Source organism: Macaca fascicularis, chromosome 7 (genome assembly GCF_037993035.2).
Source record: "Macaca fascicularis isolate 582-1 chromosome 7, T2T-MFA8v1.1".
In the NCBI taxonomy this organism is placed as follows: Eukaryota; Metazoa; Chordata; class Mammalia; order Primates; family Cercopithecidae; genus Macaca; species Macaca fascicularis.
In genome coordinates, this window is record NC_088381.1 from 144,783,062 (window position 1) to 144,804,155 (window position 21,094).

General features: G+C 44.8%; 2 protein-coding genes across 29 annotated transcripts in view; one reads left to right on the forward strand and one right to left on the reverse strand.

The window, feature by feature from the left end:
- ANGEL1 (angel homolog 1) overlaps positions 1–21,094 on the reverse strand; it is a 75,993-nt gene that overhangs the window by 37,331 nt on the left and 17,568 nt on the right. For 6 of the 25 annotated variants that reach the window (XR_012416021.1, XR_012416020.1, XM_005561861.5 and 3 more), the window contains 3 exons: positions 12,838–12,987; positions 3,450–3,569; positions 629–817 (listed from right to left, as the gene is read on the reverse strand). Coding sequence is in view for 11 of the 25 variants with exons in the window: in XM_005561861.5 (XP_005561918.1) it covers positions 629–817; positions 3,450–3,476 (216 nt within the window). In the remaining 14 variants the exon portion in view is untranslated. Of the gene's footprint in view, positions 1–628; positions 818–3,449; positions 3,570–4,001; positions 4,511–5,127; positions 5,223–12,837; positions 12,988–21,094 lie in introns of those variants that run through there. The other 19 variants (XR_012416026.1, XM_065549111.2, XM_005561865.5 and 16 more) reach the window with 6 other exon arrangements.
- The window catches only part of LRRC74A (leucine rich repeat containing 74A), a 43,613-nt gene continuing 23,890 nt past the window's right edge, over positions 1,372–21,094 (forward strand). For 2 of the 4 annotated variants that reach the window (XM_073997937.1, XM_073997936.1), the window contains exons 1-3: positions 12,765–12,957; positions 19,019–19,068; positions 19,409–19,490. In XM_073997937.1, coding sequence (XP_073854038.1) covers positions 19,484–19,490 — 7 coding nt within the window. In that variant the 5' untranslated portion in view covers positions 12,765–12,957; positions 19,019–19,068; positions 19,409–19,483. Of the gene's footprint in view, positions 1,491–3,364; positions 3,463–6,231; positions 6,405–11,211; positions 11,320–12,764; positions 12,958–19,018; positions 19,069–19,192; positions 19,311–19,408; positions 19,491–21,094 lie in introns of those variants that run through there. The other 2 variants (XM_005561856.5, XM_073997935.1) reach the window with 2 other exon arrangements.

Genomic DNA, 21,094 nt, shown 5'->3' on the forward strand with positions numbered 1-21,094 from the left:
CCCTCCAAGTAGAGCACCGAGAACCCTAGACCAGGACACACATGCCCTCTGATCCCTCTTTCTCCCAGTTAATGCTTCCTTATCCTCTGCAATAGTGTGGGTCAGCCAGATGCCCTGAGGATCACTGGTGGACTCATGTCTACCTGATCATCCTAGGAACTGATCATCCCCCTGGCCTGTTTGGTATTTCTTTAGAAGGACCACATGAGATTGGGCCACCAGAATGGTGCTGACATGCTGACTTAGGGTGACTCAAATTGTTTATATGAGCAAGAACTCTGCCAAAAGTATTTGCCCAGGACCCTCACCCTGGTGTGGCCTTGTCAATTTCTATCATGCATTGCACATGCCTTAAAAGGGTCCTGTCTTCATCATGTCTGCATCCCTTCCCCATAGTCGTGCCTATTTTAGCGCCTGTGCATAATAGAGACTCAATAAGTATTTCTCAGCGTGAATGCTCGAAGGAATAAGTAACATCTCAGGCATACATATTTATTTTGATCCACGGTTCTAATCATGTTTTCCTTGCACAAATTTCTAGATCTTCCGCATTCTGAGTAGCAACAAAAAAAAAAAAAAAAGGAAAGAAAAAGGAATTTTCACATCCTCAAGCCCTCCAGTCACTGACCTGACCGTTGATGTCCTGAAAACTTATCAAGAAAGAACAAATGCGCCTCCAGATTCTCCTGACACCAAACTGCAACTGGACTTCAACTCCAACACACGTGAGAATGGCCGAGTGTGGGAATGCTGGTTGAACAGTCTCAACGTAGGCAGCCCCGTAGTTTGGATTTAATAATGCTTTGGCTGCAACAAACTATAGTGATAGGACATATGTTCATTGTGCTTTGCTTTTGATCTTCAGCTCCGAGGTTGAGATGCTCTCCCATGGGAAAAAGAAAAAAGGAAGAAGAGCTGGGCAGAAGGAAACCGACTTCACCCACCACTGAAATACTTCCTACCTGAAGCACAGCTCTCTTGCGAGAAGAACATGATGGCGGCTCTTCACAGTCCCCTAATTAAGGGGCTTGGGTTGGGTCCTGACTCAGAGGGAAATACAACACCACTGAGAGGCCCCCCGCACAGCACCTGAGCACTCACAGCCAAGCCTGGGCTTGGCCCCAGTGGACATATGAGAACAGGTGCCTGCCAGAAGGCGGGAGGCCTGCTGTTGCCAGGTCCACCATGTGAATCACAATGACTGCATGAGGTCACGGAATGTTGAAGATGAAATGAAAGTGGCTCCTGAGTCACAAAGTCACAGGGGGGTGGGCATCCTTTTGACAGGGGTCCCAGCAATAGAGCAGTCCCACTCTCCCGGATGAGCTGGAGAAGTAGCTACCTCTCCCAGACAGAGTTGGGGTCAAATTCATGCACATCCAATTTCCATCAAAGCCCACTCTTCCCAGGGCTTGCTGGGAGGGAAGGATAACTGCAGGCTCCCCTGGGATGCCCCCTCATGAGAGAAGTTCACAAAGTTTGAGACAGAGGCGAATGGACAGGTGTGCTTCTTAGGGAAGCAGTCAAGAGGTGGCAAGAAGTTGGCAGCTGCCCTCAAGAGGGTCCTGGCACCATGGACAATGACAAGCCTCTTCAGCCTGAGACAGAAGGTGAAAGGGCATCCCATCTCTCACCACTCAGGCCCATCCCCGCTGCCTCAGTACAACACCTAGTGATCACAGGACCCTGAAGCCCACTTCTTTCCTCACCTGGGACCCTCTAGAAGTGGGATGATGTGTTATACTGACTTGGGTTCAGGGCTTGGCAAACAGGAAGAGTTGGCTACAGTGCTATGCTAGAATTATGTCATACTGGCTCCAGCCAGCTTTAATTTGTATTATGTGGGCTGGTTGATACCATATTTATAGTTTGAAATCAGCCACATTGGGAATATTTACACCACATGAATTGGCTAACACTATAAATCAGGATATTTTTGGTGTTTTTTTTTTTTTTTCCTGGAGAATCAATTGTTAAATATTTACCAGCATCCTACTGGTTGTATGGAATTCTAAATTGTTTGACAAGGAAATTAAGACTTAGAAATTCATCACTTTTCTAAGGCACTCAGCAGTTTGGCAGCCAAGCTGCTGTCTGTCTTCTAACTACCAGGCTACTGCTACCTGCACTGTGTATCCCAGACAGGCTGGGAGATAAATGTTGGAACCTGGGTCTATGGACAAGGATTAAGAAAGAACATGGACTCATTAGGAACCCCACCATCCTAGAATCTGGGTGGTCAAAACTTGCGACCCCTGCCACAAACGCTCAGCCTACCCAATGAGTGGGTTGGCTAAATTCTGACACGTCATTCAGAGGCATAGTGTGGCTTCTTGAAACTACTGAGTCCTGCTGATGCCTGAGAATTGAGCTCTGGATTTTATGTGTGGCTTCCACAAGCCTATGGCTGATCCCAGGTCAATGGCCCAGAGGTGGTAAAACCACATCTAGCAAGTGTAGCGGACTGGTGTGAGGGAAGCTCTGTTCCCAGTAATATGATTAATTCATCACTATGAATTAATCATAGTAATTCATTTCAACCCAAGGGAGATTTTCAAGCCCCTCCTTTCCTGATCACAAATCAATGTTAGATTGGAAGGAAGAGAAGGTAAGTCAAATTCTTACCCATGCCTGGGTATCGGGACTGGCTGAGTTGAAACAAAGACTCTGTTAATGCAAACAACACCTTCACCCTCTCTCCTCCCAGTTTCCCCAAGAAGGGAAGCATCAAAAGGAACACTTGTGAAGCAAGGGGAGAATGACACTGGTTCCATCTGACAGGGCCAGCCTCAAACTTCCCAGGCCAAAGCTAACCCAGTCACCCTTCCTTCTCTTGCTCTCTGGAACTGCTCCTGGTCCATTTTATTTTCTATTTGACCTAAGTTGCCACCTGCCCTGGCCCGCCCTGCCCCTTATACTCCCTGGCACCATTTGTGCCTGACAATAAGGAAGCCTATGTATCAGGACCCAACCTTTCACCTGAAAGAGTGCCAGCACACCTCAAAACCCACCCAAACACATAAGAAGGGGAAAGTGTGAGCAAGGAGCTGATCTCCAAGGCAGGCCTCAGACAGGGAAGCGGGCAGGAGCAGCCAGTCTCCAGGGAGCAGAAGGGAGTTGGTTTCACAAGCCCCCATGGACCCAGCAGTCAGAGGCAGCGCTAATGGGGAAGGCAGGTTTGTAGAGCGGACTTGCCCTGGCAGGGCTTGGCACCTTGAGGACCTGGGGCTCAGAGGAAGGGAGCAGAGACAGAGGGGTGGTAGCAGCAGGCTTTACTGGAGAGGCCAGCAGGTTTTATTCCTGGCATCAAGGAGATGAGTTTTTTTCTTCCAGATGAGACTGAAACTGAGCTAGTACCACAGAGCAGCGATAAAACGCTCTACTGTGAGGCCGAACCCCCGCCAACTGTAGAAAAAGTGAAACCAGCCCGGGAGAATTCGGAAACAGACCTGGAGATTGAAGGTGAGCATGGGCATTTGGGGGCGGTCAGGGCAGCTTCTCCTCAGAAGCTGGAGAAATCTGGTTTCCAGGAGCTGTCATCTCACTCCAGAGTCTGCCCTGCGGACGGCCTGTGGAGGAAATGTGGCAGAAAGGCCTGTGCTCGATTTTGCCTGGAGTCCTCCTCCAGGCTGCCCGGGGACAGCAGCTTCAGCTTCCCACGCTTGTCACCTGCGTCAGGAGCAGTACCCTCATGTCAGCTTGTTAAAAACTGAATCAATACACAAACAGGGTTTTCTGATCTAAATATTTCCACATGGGCATCCTATGCAATCTTTGCAATAGTCCTAGAAGGTAGACATCATTGCCCACTTTTAACAGAAGAAGAACTGGGCCTTAAAGAGATCATAGGCATTGCCCAGGGACAATGGGAGTTTGCCCAGCATATTGGCTGATCCCGTGTTTGACTCACTCTGATGGTCCTGCCTTCTGTATTCCATATCCCAGGCCCCTGGAGTGTCTCTGTGGCCTATCTTGCCTCCCAGTGACTTTCCCATACTCACCTTAGAGCTCTGGTTTCCCCTACTTTTCTTGATAAATCTAAGCATGCCTGGGTATGGGGACCGGCTGAGCTGAAACAAAGACTCTGTTAATGCAAACAACACCTCCACCCTCTCTCCTCCCAGTTTCCCCAAGAAGGGAAGCATCAAAAGAGAACACTTGTGAAGCAAGGGGAGAATGACACTGGTTCCATCTGACAGGGCCAGCCTCAAACTTCCCAGGCCAAGGCTAGTCCAGTCACCCTTTCTCTCCTGTGGCCTTGCAGCTGGCTGCTGGGCAGTGATTCACAGGCAGCAGAGATGGAAGAAGGCCAATTCTGCCAAATTAAACTGTGAAGTTCATCTGCATCAAGTCAGTTTATAATCCTCTCCACCATGGTCAACATACATCTTCACCCTTCCATGCAGACCTCCTCCCCACTGTCCCCCAGGCAGCTTGTTGCTCTTTTTCTGGCTTCTTGTCCACTTCAAGTCTGTTGCTAACGTAGCTTCCAACACCCAACTTCATTCACCTGGTTGGAGAAGGTAGCAAAGGACAACACTGGATGTTTGGCCAAAGGGTCCTGTTTCTATTTCATTCCCCCTACCTCTTCCCCTGACTGCAGCAAGTGCTAACACTGTCTCTAGCTGCCCATAAAACATAACAATAGGGAACACAGCTAGAAAGGGTCAGCATCAAACCCAGCAGAATTAGTCCCAGGGACAAAACTGCGGGTTACCTTCCCTGCTTTGGCCAACAGGAACCTCTAATGGCTGAATTTGGCACCAAAAACTCTGTCCTGAAGGGAAACTTGGGGCTCAGCAGCCCTGGCTCCTGGTGCCCCTGCTGTGGTTGCTGAGACACTGGGAATGAGCAGGGAGGGCACGGGAAATGGGCCAGCTGGGAGCAGTGCTGGCTGTGAGTCTAGAGAAGAGGGGGAGACGAGCCTGGTTTGCTCACATGCCATGAGCTGTTTTTCTCCACAACAGTGGTTCCCACCTGGAAGCAATTTTGCACCAAGGGGACATTGGGCAAACTAGGGGGTAGGCGGTTGCTACTGGCATCTTGTGGTTCCATGCCAGGGATCCTACTAAACACCCTACTATGTACAGGACAGCCCTCAGAACAGAATTATCCACCCCAAAATACCTGCAGTGCTGAGGTTGAGAAGTGCTGCTATACAAGCATCCCAAAAAGAAGTCTGCTTTGTAGTTGTGCTTGCAAAATCAGCTTCCCTGTAAAGCACTTGTCCTTTTACCAACAAAGTTCCCATTGTCAGCCTTAGATTGTTTGGGCGGGGAGGGGGTTGGCCAAAGGCCCTGGGATCCAAAGGAAAAACAGATGCAGACATAGAGGCCAGCTGGCTCCAGGAAGCCCTGCCATAGGCTGGACTTGCCTAATGAGGACACAGCTGTGGGGCATCCAGAATCCAGGGAGGCCTGATGCCCAGTGACCACGGGCCAGGCTGGCCTAAAGCCTAAGGAATAAACGCCCCCAGGGGTTAGAATGGAAAGGTGCAGTCCCTACTTCTGCTAGCTGGTTTTAGCACTGACCAACTGTGTGTTATTTGAGGCTAGGTTTGTCGTCGATAAAGCAAGGATGACAGTCCTTTTTATAAGGAAAATGACATGCAAACTTTTGAAAGAAGAAAGACCATTCATATGCAAGCGTGCTTATTTCTCGCTGATGTGGAGGTCTTTCCATATTCACTGGTTTGCCATTTTGAGAGGTCCACCCTGTCCTAGTTGGGCTTTTTAAATGTCGGTGCCTCTATTAGTCTTTGATGAAGCTTTTTTCATGACTCACAACCTTGTGATAGTGGTGGTGAAATTAAAAGTGAAATGGAGACTCCATCAGCCATCAAAAGTCATCTGCTTTTAACCTTTCAGAGTTGTCCAAAGGTGGGCAAGAGGGCTTGGGCCTTCTATGTCCTTGACCAGTCACTGGATGTGGCCAACCTGGGCAGGTGGGGTGAAGCACACTGCTCACTTCTAGGAAAGCTTCTGGCCTAAAACCATGGACCTCATCTCCTACCCAAAGGAAAACATTCATCTGGGACTTTCTGGAGTTAGAGTCTCCCTCTCCCACCATGGACTGATGTCCCAGACAGGAGCTGGCTTCTTAGCACATACCCACAGGGAGAGATCCTCTGGCAGAGGACAGTCTAGGCATGAGTGAATGTGACCTGGGGCTAGAGGGGAGAGAAGGCAAAGGTGGAAGAGAAATCCTACTTCAGCCCATCTTTCTCTGCAGATAATGAGAAATTTTTCACCACTGGACAAAAGGAGCTGTACCTGGAGGCCTGCAAACTGGTGGGTGTAGTGCCTGTCTCCTACTTCATTCGGAACATGGAGGAGTCCTACGTGAACCTCAACCACCACGGCCTGGGCCCCAGGGGTACCAAGGCTATTGCTATAGCCCTGGTGGTGAGCATGCTAGCAGGGGCTCATGAAACCTCGTGGAGGTGGAGGGTTGGCAGAGTGGTAGGCCCAAGATTCAGAGGGCCCCTCCTATGGAGCCTAAATAGGGACCTTTATGCCCACACTGCCCTGGGTTCTGCTTGGCTGCCAAATGATTTATTTAGCTCCTGGTAGGAGGCTGCTAGCAACCTGGGCCTTAGAAGTCTATGCTCCTTGCAGAGACTTTGGGGAGAAAAAAATAGACGTCTATATACTCTTTACTGTTCAGGAAGCAAAGGCACCAGCCCCTGGGGCCAGAAAAGTGACCAGGCCCAATGATCAATGTAAGAGCACCAACAAAATGCCAACCTGGGTCTCCATTCCAAAGCTCACCTGTGCTATAAATGGGTTTACTACTGACCCATTCCATTCAATGTCTGCCTTGTGCAACATTATAATTCATAAATACCGTGCTGTAGAATAGATCAAGTTTTCCCACAGAAACAGTGTTATCTCTCAGCTTGGTATAACCAAACAAGGACTTGACCTTGAGTTCAGCATGACTTTATATAATTATAACTGACTTACACACAAAACTGACTCCCATCACAGAAAAACAGAAAACCTAACAACTGCATGTCAGCACAACACTGTTTGTTCACTTAGAAGAGTAAACAGAAAATTCCATTATACAACAGCTCAGTAACACAGAGAGGTAGATGTGTCTTTAGAGGTGACATTTAAAATTGGTAATAGTTAAATTATCCATGGAAAGAATTAACAGAGAAAAATAAAGAGTACTTACAGGACCACCAGGTTCATATGCTCACTGTGCAATAAGGACCAATGCACTGAAACAGCAGAGTTTGCAACAAAGAGTTTAATGATCACAGGGTGGCCAAGCAAGGAAATGAAAGGAACGCTTCCGTCCATTTCCCTAAGGAGTTCTGGTCTAGAGTTGTTTGTTTGAGACAGGTTTTCTCTATTACCCAGTCTGGAATGCAGTGGCATGATCATGGCTCACTGCAGCTTTGACCTCCTGAGCTTAAGTGATCCTCCTGCCTCAGCCTCTTGATTATCTAGGACCACAGGTGTTCACTACTGCACCCAGCTAATTTTTGTATTTTTAGTAGAGAAGGAGGCTTGCTGTGTTGCCCAGGCTGGTCTCAAACTCCTGGGTTCAGGCGATCCACCCACCTCAGCATCCTAAACTGCTGGGATTACAGGCATAAGCCACTGGACCTGGCCTGGCCAACAGTTTTTAAGGGGATCTTGGAGGACAAGGGACTGAAAAATTAGGGTCATTGATTGGTTGGGACAAGGGGGATGAAATCATCAGGAGGTAGCAGCTGCATGCTTTGGTGAGTCAGCTTCTCTTGGGGTCCTTCAGACCAGCTGATGTCAGTATAGTTTCACCAGCATCTCAGATAGAAAACTTAACATTTCACAATGCTTGCGATGTTATCTGTAGAGCAGTGAAAAGGAACTATGATCCTGTGACAGAGTCTATGTGATTCTAGGGCAACAGGCAGCAAACAACTCTGAGGAAGGGGTCAGAGAGCAGCTGACCTCATGACCAATGCTGTGTGTGCTGCAAGCTGGGCTGATTTCTGTTTCTCCCCTCCCTTCTTCCCTGATCAATTTTTTAAAGTTTATAGGGACAGTTTCAGGACTGAGAAAGAATTCTTTAAAAATATTATTTATAAAGGAGCTGAAAGAAGAAAAGGAGTCAGTAAATTCAATAGCGGATGAGTGACTGAGAGACAGGAGAAGCTACAGAATGGTAGAGACAGCCAAAGACAAGCTGCAGGAAGACCGAGTAGGCCAAGTTCAATGATGCAGACATCTGAGAGACTGATGAATGAGGAAGGCAATTCTGTGGGTCCATATCTATTCAGTTATGAAATACATGATGAGCTCCAAAAAGCCTGGAAATACACTGTCATTGTTGGTTGCTAGAAGGTACAGTAGTCCACCCTTATCCACAGTTTCACTGTCTACAGTTTCAGTTGTTCTTACAGTACAATAAGGTATTTTGAGAGAGAACAAGAGAGAGATATGCCACAGACACATCACTTTTATTTTTTTTTTGAGAGACAGTATCGCTCTGTCTCCCAGGCTGGAGTGCAGGGTCATGATCTGAGCTCACTGCAACTTCTACCTCCCAGGTTCAAGTGATTCTCTTGCCTCAGCCTCCTGAGTAGGTGGGATTACAGGTGCGCGCCACCACGCCTGGCTAATTTTTTGTATTTTTAGTAGAGACAGAGTTTCACTATGTTGACCAGGCTGGTCTTGAAATTTTGGCCTCAAGTGATCCTCCCCACTTGGCCTCCCAAAGTGCTGGGATTATAGGCATGAGCCACGGTGCCCTGGCAATATTACTTTTATGATAGTATATTATAATAATTGTTCTATTTTATTATTAGTTATTGTTAACATCTTATTGTGCCTAATTTGTGAATTAAACTTTATCATGGGTAAGTATGTATAGGAAAAAAGCATAGTATATTTAGGATTTGGTACTATCTTTGGTTTCAGGCATTTACCAGCAGTCTTGATGTTTTCCCCCAAGGATGGGGTGGACTACTGTAATCATTGTTAGAATGTAAGTTCCTTGTACGATAAGAGGGATAAGCTTGTGTGCTGCTGTTCGTTTTGAGTGCCTAGCCCCCAGTTGGCATTGAACGGTGTATTCCTAGAATACATGGTCTTATTTTTCTTCACTTTCCCCAACACACTCATTCTTTCTGAAAGATATAACGGCATTTGCATTTAGCATACGCACTTTAAGAAGTGACAGGAAATGTGAGATTGCACTGTTTTCCAGGGATGGGAAGAAAGGGGCGGAGAAAGAACAAAGCTGTCTTGAGATTTGTCAGTGGTGGAAAGGCTGATTAATGAAGCGTTAGGATTGCACCATTACCTCAGGAGCTTCGGGGAAAAACATGGACCATAATGACATCCTCTTGGGACTTGGACCACTTGTTTCTTAGTAACGGCAGTTTCTGTTTGGAAGGAGTTTCTTCTTCCCCCATTCTCTGTATCATTCATTTGACAAGTAATCATCATGACATTCTGGTGGACTGAACTTCTATTTGCTCTTTGTACTGATTAACTTTTCACGTATTTGTGTTTCCCTGGCTTAGATTAGGAGCAGCCTAATAGCAGGGATAGTATTTCATCCTTGCGTGTATACCTTGACGGCCCATTACCGTGCCCTTGTATGTGGGGGCAGCAGGTGGGGTGAGAATGGGAATGTTCTCTGTTAATCCTTGTTTCACCAGCAGTGAACACAGAGAGTGACAAATAGACACTGGCCTGTGTGGAATAAACGTGGATGGATTTGGGAACTGGGCCTCCTGCTTCCCCCTAGAATGTGCTGGTCGCCAGTATGAATCTGGCAGTGGTGATTCAACTGATGTTTCTAGACACTGCTAAATAGCACCTAGACTGGGAGGCCCCCTGAGCCATCTCCCTCGCCTTTGAGCACAACTCAAGGCAATTGAATTTTGCCCAGCCCAGAGAGCTGAGACCAGAAGACATTTCAGGAAGCCCGGGGGTGAACCATCTCGCATTGCAATAGCTTGTACTATCACATTTTCCTTTTCCAGGGGAGAGGGTTGGGGAGGACCAGCATTAACACGCCTTCCACTTGCTACTTCTCTTGCTCCTTAGTGGGACTTGAAAATGCTCAAATCCAAACCTCTGTCTGTTCTCTGTAGCTGTGTGTATTGGGAACAAGGTGGGGAAGGGAAGATCGAATTTCTGATTAGAGCTAACCCCAGTCCTTCATGCTGCAATGCGAGTCCTTTCCTCTCTCTCCTCTTGCCCCTCATTGAAATGCAGACTAGTGGCCGGTCGCGGTGGCTCATGCCTGTAATCCCACCTCTTTGGGAGGCCAAGGTGGGTGGATCACCTGAGGTCAGGAGTTCAAGACGAGCCTGGCGAACATGGTGAAACCTCGTCTCTACTAAAAAAATACAAAAATTAGCCAAGTGTGGTGGTGGGCACCTGTAATCCCAGCTACTCAGGAGGCTGAGGCAGGGAGGATTGCTTGAACCCGGGAAGCAGAGGTTGCAGTGAGCTGAGATCGCGCCACTGCACTCCATCCTGGGCGACAGAGAAATCACTCCATTTCAAAAAAAAAAAAAAGAAATGCGACTAGCTTGGATCTAGATATTCACCGAAGATTTATGTGTCCAATTCCTTCCAAACAGACTTGAGGTCACCTCCTATTAAAAAGAGTACCAGAGCCAGGTGTGGTGGCTCACGTCTGTAATTCCAGCTACTTGGGAGGCTAAGGCAGGAGGCTCACTTGAGCCCATGGGTTTGAGATCAGCCTGGGCAACACAGACCGCATCTCAAAAAATAATAATAAATAAATAAATAAATATGAATTTAAAAGAGTGTACCAGATAAGACTTAAGCCTAAATTAGAAGAAAGGCCTCTGAAGAAAGCAAAATCAATGCTTAAAAGACCTCCTTGCAAGAATCTTTATGTTTAAATATCCTTATTCAATGTATCAAGTTTTCCTTAATCTTGGAGTAGGTCACAGTTCTTTCTCCTTAGGGCTCAATAGTTAAAATCTGTTTAGCTCATCCTTGTGCCTCCGACTTGTCAGGGTTTTAATTGCTTTCAGGATTCTTTTCTAAATTCTCCCAGAATCAGCGTATTGTCCTAGCAAAACTCTACGGGTTGGTTCGGCCCCTGTTCTGGTCTCTTCGCCCTTGCCAGGCCTTCAGAATTCCTAGCCTGCATCTCAGGGCAAGCAGAGAACTGACTGGGTCACCAACCGCTTCTGTGTCTCTCTCCTTCCCCTTGTGCTGGCTGAAGTCCAACACGGCTGTTACCAAACTGGAGCTGGAAGACAACTGCATCATGGAGGAGGGCGTCTTGAGCCTGGTGGAGATGCTACAAGAGAACTACTACCTCCAGGAGATGGTACTGTGCCCCACTGTGCTGGCTCCTACCATCATCCCTGGGGATTCACAACCCACTGGACACAAGCCAGAGGCCCTGCCGGCCCCTGCCCTTCTCACGTGACTTCTCGGAGGAGGGTCACACGTGAGAGGCTGTGTTTCCTATGGCTGTAGAAAATCCTAAGAAACAATTTATGGCCAGGCATGGTGGCTCACACCTGCAATCCCAGCACTTTGGGAGGCCGAGGCAGGTGGATCACCTGAGGTCAGGAGTTCGAGCCCAGCCTGGCCAACATAGTGAAACCCCGTCTCTACTAAAAATACAAAAATTAGCCGGGCATGGTGGTGGGCACCTGTAATCTCAGCTACTCAGGAGGCTGAATCAGGAGAATGGCTTGAACCCAGCAGGTGGAGGTTGCAGTGAGCCGAGATCGCACCACTGCACTCCAGCCTGGGCGACAAGAGTGAGACTCCATCTCAAAAAAAAAAAAGAAAGAAAAAAAGAACCCATTTCTGTCTGGAACTTAGAAGACCTTAAAAATGATAAATGTGGCCAGGCATGGTGGCTCACGCCTGTAATCCCAACACTTTGGGAAGGCAAGGTGGGCAGATCACCTGAGGTCAGGAGTTCGAGACCAGCCTGGCCAACATGGTGGAACCCCGCCTCTACTAAAAATATAAAAAGTTAACTGTGCATGGTGGTGTGCACCTCTAATCCCAGCTACTCGGGAGGCTGAGGCAGGAGAATTGCTTGAACCCCGGAGGCAGAGGTTGCAGTTAGCTGAGATGACGCCACTGCACTCCAGCCTAGGTGACGGAGTGAGACTCTGTTTCAAAAAAAAAAAAAAAAAAAAAATTGATAAATGTAGCTCTGCATAGTTGCCTTAAAGTGAACTTTCTTAAAGAAAGTAAAGACATGAAATAATTTCATGAAAGACAATGTGCCTAGAGATGGCTGGTGGTGATGGTTACACAATGGGAATATGCTTAATACCACGGCACTGGACACTGAAAAACGGCAAAGATGGTAAATCATGTTATGCTTATTTTACCATCTTAAAAAGAAATTCAAAGAAAAGGGGGAAACAACCAATTAAGACCATAATGGCCACTTTATATAAAGTCCCACCCACTAGCTTAAAAGGACAATTCATACTTCCCGAATCAATGAGTGGAATTTACAATAATTCTGCACTCTGAACTCAATTTTCACTGTTTCACTCCACATGAAGCTGTTCTGGGTTTTAACACAAAGAAACAAAATAGCGTGCTTATCTGAAGCACCAAGGCTAAATTGGGAAAATAGGGAGTCCTTGAAGCCAAAACACTGAGACCAGCCAGCCCACGGGTCCCACAGGCAGGCCCTGGAAAAGCCGGCTCTAGAGCCTGGTTTCCTATTGCTCTTCTCTTCGTCCTTGGCACCACCCTATTCCTCCTAATCCTTCCCCATCCCAACCCTACACCCTCAGCACAGGACTCAAGTAAACCACAAAAGACATCATTTGTTCATGAGGGCCCTTTGGTGAGCTTTTTTACATACCGAAGTATTTTCTTGCCTTTTAGAATATTTCCAACAATCACCTTGGTTTGGAGGGGGCCAGAATCATCTCAGATTTCTTCGAGAGAAATAGTTCTTCCATCTGGAACCTTGAGCTTTCAGGTGAGCACATGGAAAGGGGGGGAGAAGACGCTGGGAATTAGAGGGAGGGAAGAGGGGAAAAACAGATAATTCAACGTCTCTTTGAACCAGACCATGTTCTTCTAGTCTTGGAGACCAGAATACTGCATCTATGCCTGTTAAACCTCCCAGTCACACTCCCCTAGCCCCCGCCATTTATCATCCATATCTGACATTACAGATGATATATAAACAATAATTTATCATATACTTTACCACCCAAACTGAATAGGGCACTATTAATTAACTGGAACCATAAGCAAACTGAGATATCTTGCACCCAATCGTAAACTATGTTTAATATGATTAAGAACATAAAATAAAATCATAAAAGAACAAATCACTTAAAAAAATACCTCTCCTCCTCTCCACACCAAGATTTTCTTACAATGAAAAATTTATAGTCACTGATATTAAAGGCTCAACAAATAAATTCAATGGCACATTAGTTACGAGTGAGTAGAATTAGTGGAAAACATTTTATCTTTGCAGCATAGAAAGACAAAGACATAGAGAATATAAAAGATAAAAGAATTAAAAGAATGAGTAGTTTCCAGAAGGAGAAGAAATGAATGAGCAGCAATATTTGAACAAATAACAGCTAACATGTTCCCTAAATTGATAAATTTGCAGATACAGGAATTCAAGTAACTCCTAAGAAAGGTATATAAAAAGGAATCTACACTGGAATATATCTCTGAAAAACCCTTAAGATACAGAGAAGATCTGAAGAGTGTCCAGGGAGAAAATACAGAAATAAAGTTTGTGTATTTTTCTTTATAAAGATGGAGTCTCGCTATGTTGTCCAGGCTAGTCTTAAACTCCTGGGCTTGAGCAATCCTCCCGCCTCAGCCTCCCAAAGTGGTGGGATTACAGGCAAAAGCCACCGTGCCCAGCCTTAGTTCGTGTATTTTTAACATAAATGTTATTACAGGTCAGTTATTATTCTCCAATTTCTCTTGTTTTACACTAAATATATCCTGGATTTCTTTCTATGGCAAAACAAATAGATTTATCTAATTCTCTTGAACTGCTGGCTAGTATTCTGAGTTATGGACATAGTACAGTTTATTTAACACCCCCCTATTTGGGAGAAAGGAGATTAAAGTCATTTCTAATTTTGCCTTCAAATAATGTTTTAAAGGACTTTCTTGTTCATGCATCTTTTAGGCACATGTTCTTGTATTTCTAGATAGACACCCAGGAGCACAATTACTGAATATGAAGATGTATCCATTTTTGTGAACTTAACAATTGATTTCCAAATTTCCCTTTAAAAAGACTGCCAGGTTATAATTCTACCAATGAACTGTTGCCTATACTATCCCCAGAAGGGAAATAGCAAGCTATTTGTGAATCAAAATGGTTAAGCGTGTGGGTGTAGAAGTCACAGTGCTTGGGTTCAAATCCCAGCTTTGACACTGGGCAAGTTTTTTAACCATTTTGTGCCTCATTTTCTCATTCATAAACTAAAGATAATTATATTACCCGATGGTTGTTATGAATATTAAGTGAATTAAAATCTAAAACTCCCAGAACTATACCTAGTACATAAGTATTCAATGTGTTCCTCGCTATTATTTTCTTTGTTACTGTTACACATTCTATTACTATTGAAATAGAACACCTTTTGAGATGCTCACTTCCACTTCTATTTTCTCTTCTATGAAATGTCAGTTGTTGCATGGGGTTGTTAGTATGACTTAGTTTTAGCCATTCTTCATAAACTATAGGTATTCATACTTGAATGTTAGAATGTTAGATACAGGTTTATTTATGGTACTTTCTTTTTTTGTTTTGTTTTGTTTTGTTTTTGAGACAGAGTTTTGCTCTGTCACCAGGCTGGAGTGCAGTGGCTCGATCCGGACTCACTGCAACCCCCGCCTCCTGGGTTCAAGCAATTCTCCTGCCTCAACCTCCTGAGTAGCTGGGACTAGCGTGCCACCATGCCCGGCTAGTTTTTGTATTTTTAGTAGAGACGGGGTTTCACCATGTTGGACAGGATGGTCTCGATCTCTTGACCTCATGATCTGCCCGCCTCAGCCTCCCAAAGTGCTGGAATTACAGGCATGAGACACCATGCCCAGCCTGTTTATGGTACTTTCTTGTAGCAAAGTTTGTGTCTTTTATTGATGTCAAGTTTTATAGTCTTTTTCCTTTATGGATTTAATTTTTGTAGTCTTGCTTTAAAACTCTTTCCCAAAGTTTATAAAAATATTTTCCTGAACCAGCAGTGGTGGCACGCACTGATAGTCCCATTTACTCAGGAGGCTGAGGTGGGAGAATTGCTTGAGCCCAGGACTGGCTCCCCTGGGCAACATAGCAAGACCCATCTGTAAAAATTAAAAGGAAACAAAATTAGGTAACAATATTTTCCTTTATTTTTTTCAATTTTTGTTGTTGTTGTTTCTACTCTCAGCTTTCTAATATATCCAATACTTGTTTGTGCATGGCATGAGGTAGAAATCAGATGTTTTATTTCCAAAACTGATAGCCAGGTACTCTAGCATCTCAATGTCATAATTCATCCTTTTATGATTAATTTAAAATATCATCTTTATCATGTATTAAACTCCCATTATAAATATAGGTTTCCTTCTAGATTCTCTGTTTCATTTCATTAATCTATGTATTTCCATGTCAACATTGCATTGTCTTAATATTTGTTTAGAATATTAAAATTATAATTACCACATATTATAACATAAGGTGTTGTGACTAATACAAAAAAAGATGATGTACTGTTTAATATATGTTATAAAATCTTATAATAAATATTTTTTGTTTGTTTGTTTTTGAGATGGAGTCTCCCTCTGTCACCCAGGCTGGAGCGCAGTGGCGCCATCTCAGCTTGTTACAACCTCTGCCTCCTGGGTTCAAGTGATTCTCCTGTCTCAGCATTCCAGGTAGCTGGGATTACAGGTGGCTGCTGCCATGCCCAGCTAATTTTTGTATTTTTAGTAGAGGCAGAGTTTTGCCATGTTGGCCAGGCTGGTCTCAAACTCCTGACCTCAAGTGATCCACCCGCCTCAGCCTCCCAAAGTGCTGGGATTACAGGCATGAGCCACTGTGCCCAGCCAATAAATATGTTTTGTATGTGAGTGGGCATTACTTTTTTTCAAAGTAACCTTGAATCTTTTCTTCAAAGTAATCTTGAATCTTTTCTTCAAAATAATTCTGCAATATTGGCTATTAGTATTGTAAGTAATAGTAATCTTGGCTATTCTTGTACAGTTTCTCCTCCAGGTGAATTTGAGAATCATTTTGTCAAGTTCTATTTAAGAAAAAAAAAAGAAGAAGAAAAAAACACCTGTTGGGGTTTTGGTTGGGGTTCCATTTAATATTCTAGATTAATTTATGAAAGAACTGACATATTCGCAATATTGAGTCTCTTCATTTATGAACATGGTTTATCTCTACTCCTGCAGGTCTTTATATATATATATATATATATATATATTTTTTTTTTTTTTTTTTTTTTTTTTTTTTTGAGAAGGAGTTTCACTCTTGTTTCCCAGGCTGGCGTGCAATGGTGCGATCTTGGCTCACCACAATCTCTGCTTCCTGGTTTCAAGTGATTCTCCTGCCTCAGCCTCCCAAGTAACTGGGATTACAGGTGTGAGCCACCGTGGCCAGCCCCAGGTCTTTTTATATTCTTGAGTAAAGTTTTAGTTTCTTCTGTTATAAGCCTTGCATTATTTATATTAGGTTTATTTCTAGGTCTTCTATTATTTTATCTTATGTGAACAGAATGGTTTTTTCTATCACATTTTCTAATTGGTCATTACTGGTGTGTCTGAAAGCTATTTATTTTTATACATTGATTCCATATCCAGTCACTTTATTAAATTATCTTATGAGTTCTAACATTTTGTTAGTTAATTTTACAGAATTATTTAGATAGGTGACTATATCTGCAAATAATGATAGTTTTTTCTTTTCTAATATTTATATCTCCTAATTATTTTTCTGGTTGCATTGGCTAAGACCCCTAACATAATGTGTTAACATAGTACAGAAAGCTCTTTGTAAAAATACAGATCGCCCGGTCCTATCCCAGTCTGGTGAAATCAGAATCTTTAGCAGGAGAAATCTTGGAATCTGTGTTTTTTCAAATTTCACAAATAAATATCTTACAACCAGCTCTGTACCATCTGTAACCACTGATTTAAACACAAGAATTTGAATAATTAATCACCTAGTTTTATGCATTGACTAGCTTATTATCTCACTTTATTGGACTGCTAACAGACACAGCCAAACAAGTATTTGTGTTCCAGTGAACGCATTCATTCATTCATTCGTTCACTCACTTTATTAAGGACCTGTTATGTGCCAAGCACTATGTAGGTGGTAGAGATACAAAGCTTATTGAGGGTTCAAAGGAGGAAATTTGGGAATAAGGTTCTATATCATGTACTTCCCAGAAATCACCAGTGTCTTACATTGCTTAGCAGGGCCACAACTCGGGTAAGGTGAGTGAGCCACTTGCGTTGGTCACAAATGTAAGGAATGCCAGAATATCATGATGAGCAAAATATCAAGACATTAAATAAAAACAGCATCCAACAGGGATAGAATGGACTGAGGTGAATAAGGTCTAGTCATGTGTGTGCAGGGTCGGATCCTGTCTCTATTTAAAATTACAAACACACCAGGCATGAATCCCAGCACTTTAGGAGGCTGAGATGGGCAGATCACGAGGTCAGGAGTTTGAGACCAGCCTGACCAATATGATGAAACCATGTCGCTACTAAAAATACAAAAATTAGCCGGGCGTGGTGGCGCACACCTGTAATCCCAGCTACTCAGGAGACTGAGGCAGGAGAATTGCTTGAACCCAGGAGACGGAGGTTGCAGTGAGCCGAGATCATGCCACTGCACTCCAGCCTGGGTGACAGAGCAAGACTCCATAAAAAAATTAAAATTAAAATTAAAAAATTAAAATTTAAAAAAACACTTGTTATATATAGATGATTTTGGACTAATTTTGATTTTTTTAGTGTATTAGGATATTCTTCTTCTTGATTACTGAGTTTTTAAGCACCCCTTAAATTTTGCACCCATGGCAAGTGTCTCACTCACAAGTGTCCCAGTCCTGCTGCTTGAACTTGAATGAGCATTTTTAGGATGTTACAGACTCTAGGCACTAGACTGGGGGTTGATGTTGCTAATGAATGCACAGGGTATGCTACCAACTCCTGGAATTTCACGGCAGAGAGAAAAGGCAATGTTAAAGGAGAGGGTAAACAGTTGCCTTGTTCTCTTTTGTCCACGTAATACTTGCTTTAAGTACCCTTCCCTCCTCTCCACTCCCCTCCTCTCCCCTCCCTTCCCTTCCCTTCCTTTCCTTTCCTTTCTTATTTGATTTTATTATTTTATTTTATTTTTGAGATGAAGTCTTGCTCTGTCACCCAGGCTGGAGTGCAGTGGCGTGATCTCGGCTCACTGTGACCTCCACCTCCCAGGTTCAAGCATTTCTCATGCCTCAGCCTCCTGAGTAGCTGGGACCACAGGCGTGCACCATCTTGCCTAATTTTTGTATTCTTAGTAGAGACAGGGTTTTGCCATGTTGGCCAGGCTGGTCTCAAACTCCTGACTTCAGGTGATCCACCCACCTTGGCCTGTAAATGTTCTGGGATTACAGGCATGAGCCACCATGCCCAGGCTCCTTTTCTTTTTTTTTTTAAACAGGACGTTGGTCTGTCACATAGGCTGGAGCGCTGTGGCACCAACATGGCTCACTGCAGCCTCGACCTCCTGGGTTCAAGTGATCCTCCCACCTCAGCCTCCAAAGTATCTGGGACCACAGGTTCATGCCACCATGCCTGGCTAATTTTTCAAAAAATTCTTTGTAGAGGCAAGGACTCACTATGTTGCCCAGGCTGGTCTCAAACTCCTGGGCTCAGGCGATCCTCCCACCTCCGCCTCCCAAAGTTTCTCTGTCTGATTGTTCTAAAGGGAAATGGACTGGGAGGGGTAGAGGGTGGGAGAGGCCATGGTGAACTAGCAGTGCATTGCTGACACACCACCCTCACTACAGGAAATGACTTCAAGGAAGAATCCGCAGCACCGCTCTGCCAAGCCCTGTCGGTAAGAGGCAGGGAGTACAGCCAAGCCACGTGGGTGATGTCCCTGGGAGATCTGGGCAACCTGGGACTGCTATGGGCACAGTGACCTGAGGCTACTTTCACATGTTAGGGACTGGGGAGTGTTTAGACCTTGCCAACTCCAGCAAAAGCCGCAGCAAGTGGTAGAGCTGTTTATATGGCACTAAGTTCTCCCAGCACAGTCCAACAAAAAATGCCTAAGACAATGTCTTCACCTAATTTTTGGTACATCAGAGCCCTGCCATCATACTGCCCTGAGATAAGTAAGATATTTGCAATCAGAAGACAAAAAATCCTTCTCTTTCCCCTGTTTGTTTCTGTAGACCAATTACCGAATTAAGAAGCTGGATCTCAGTCACAACCAATTCTCTGATATAGGAGGGGAGCAACTGGGCCAGATGCTGGGTGAGTCTCCCTGAAGGAAGGGACAGCAAAGGGGAGGGATGGGGAGGATTACTTGGCAGAGCTGAATCTCCCTTTTTAACATTATTTTTAAATGTTGTGATTATAAAAGTGATGTAAACCATGCCCAAAAAATATTCAGAATTGGCTGGGTGCAGTGGCTTATGCCTGTAATCCCAGAACTTTGGGAGCCTGAGGCAGGATTGCTCGAGCCCAGGAGTTCAAGACCAGCCTGGGCAACATAGGGAGACCCCTGTCTCTTTAAAATATCAAAAAATTAGCCAGGTATGGTGGTGCACACCTGTAGTCCCAGCTACTTGGAAGGCTGAGGTGGGAGGATCCTTTGAGCCCAGTTAGTCGAGGCTGCAGTGAGCTATAATCATGCCACTCCACTCCAGCCTGGGAAACAGAGACCCTGTCTCAAAAGAAGAAGAAGGAGAGGGAGAGGGAGTCGAAGAAGGAGAGGGAGAGGAAGTGGGAGAGGGAGAGGGAAGGGACAGGGAGAGGAAGTGGGAGGGGGAGAGGGAGGGGGAGAGGGAGAGGGAGGGGGAGAGGGAGAGGGAGGGGGAGAGGGAGGGGAGGGGGAGAGGGAGGGGGAGGGGAGGGGGAGAGGGAGAGGGAGAGGAAGAAGCAGCAGCAGCAAACACCTGAACATGGGAAGCAAAACTTGATGACGATTAGAAGAACATAGAAACAACTAACAACTGGCTGATCTTAGGAAGGCTAATGACTGTTAAGTATGGCCCAGTAAGCATAAACGGTCCAAAAGCAATTGAAAAGTACCTTTTGGGTACTATGCTTATTACCTGGGTGATGAAATGATCAGTACACCAAACCCCTGAGACATGCAATTTACCTATATAACAAACCAGCACATGTACACCTGAACCTAAAAGTTTTAAAAATCCCCATATTTGACAACAATACATTTGAAACATGCATATCATAAAAAGACACATAACCATGAACAAACTTAAAAGACAAGCAACAGGCTGGACATGGTGGCTCATGCCTGTAATCCCAGCACTTTGGGAGGCCGAGGTGGGTGGATCACAAGGTCAAGATATCGAGACCATCCTGGCCAACATGGTGAAACCCCATCTCCACTAAAAACACAAAATTAGCCGAACGTGGTGGTGTGCGCCTGTCGTCCCAGCTACTCGGGAGGTGAGGTAGGAGAATTGCCTGAACCCAACAGGTGGAGGTTGCGGTGAGCTGAGATCGCGCCACTGCACTCCAGCCTGGGCAACAGAAGGAGACTCCGTCTCAAAAACAAAAACAGAAGACAAGCAACAGACAGGGGGTAGACATTTGCAGCATTTATAGAGTACAAAAATTAGTATTCAGAATGTTGATAAAAGATCCTTAGCTCAATTAGACAATGATAAATAGCCTCAATAGAGCAATGGTCAAGGCATATGCATAGCAAAAGAAGAAAGGTGAGTGCCCAAATCTCTTTACTAATTAGAGAAATGAAAGGTTCTCCTTGTCATCTATTAAAGCTGTGAAAGTTTAAAGCCAGTGAATGTCAAAGGCTGCGGACAACCGAGCAAAATAAGAATACTTCCAAGCTGCCAGGCACTTTTGAGAACAACTTGACAATCCTT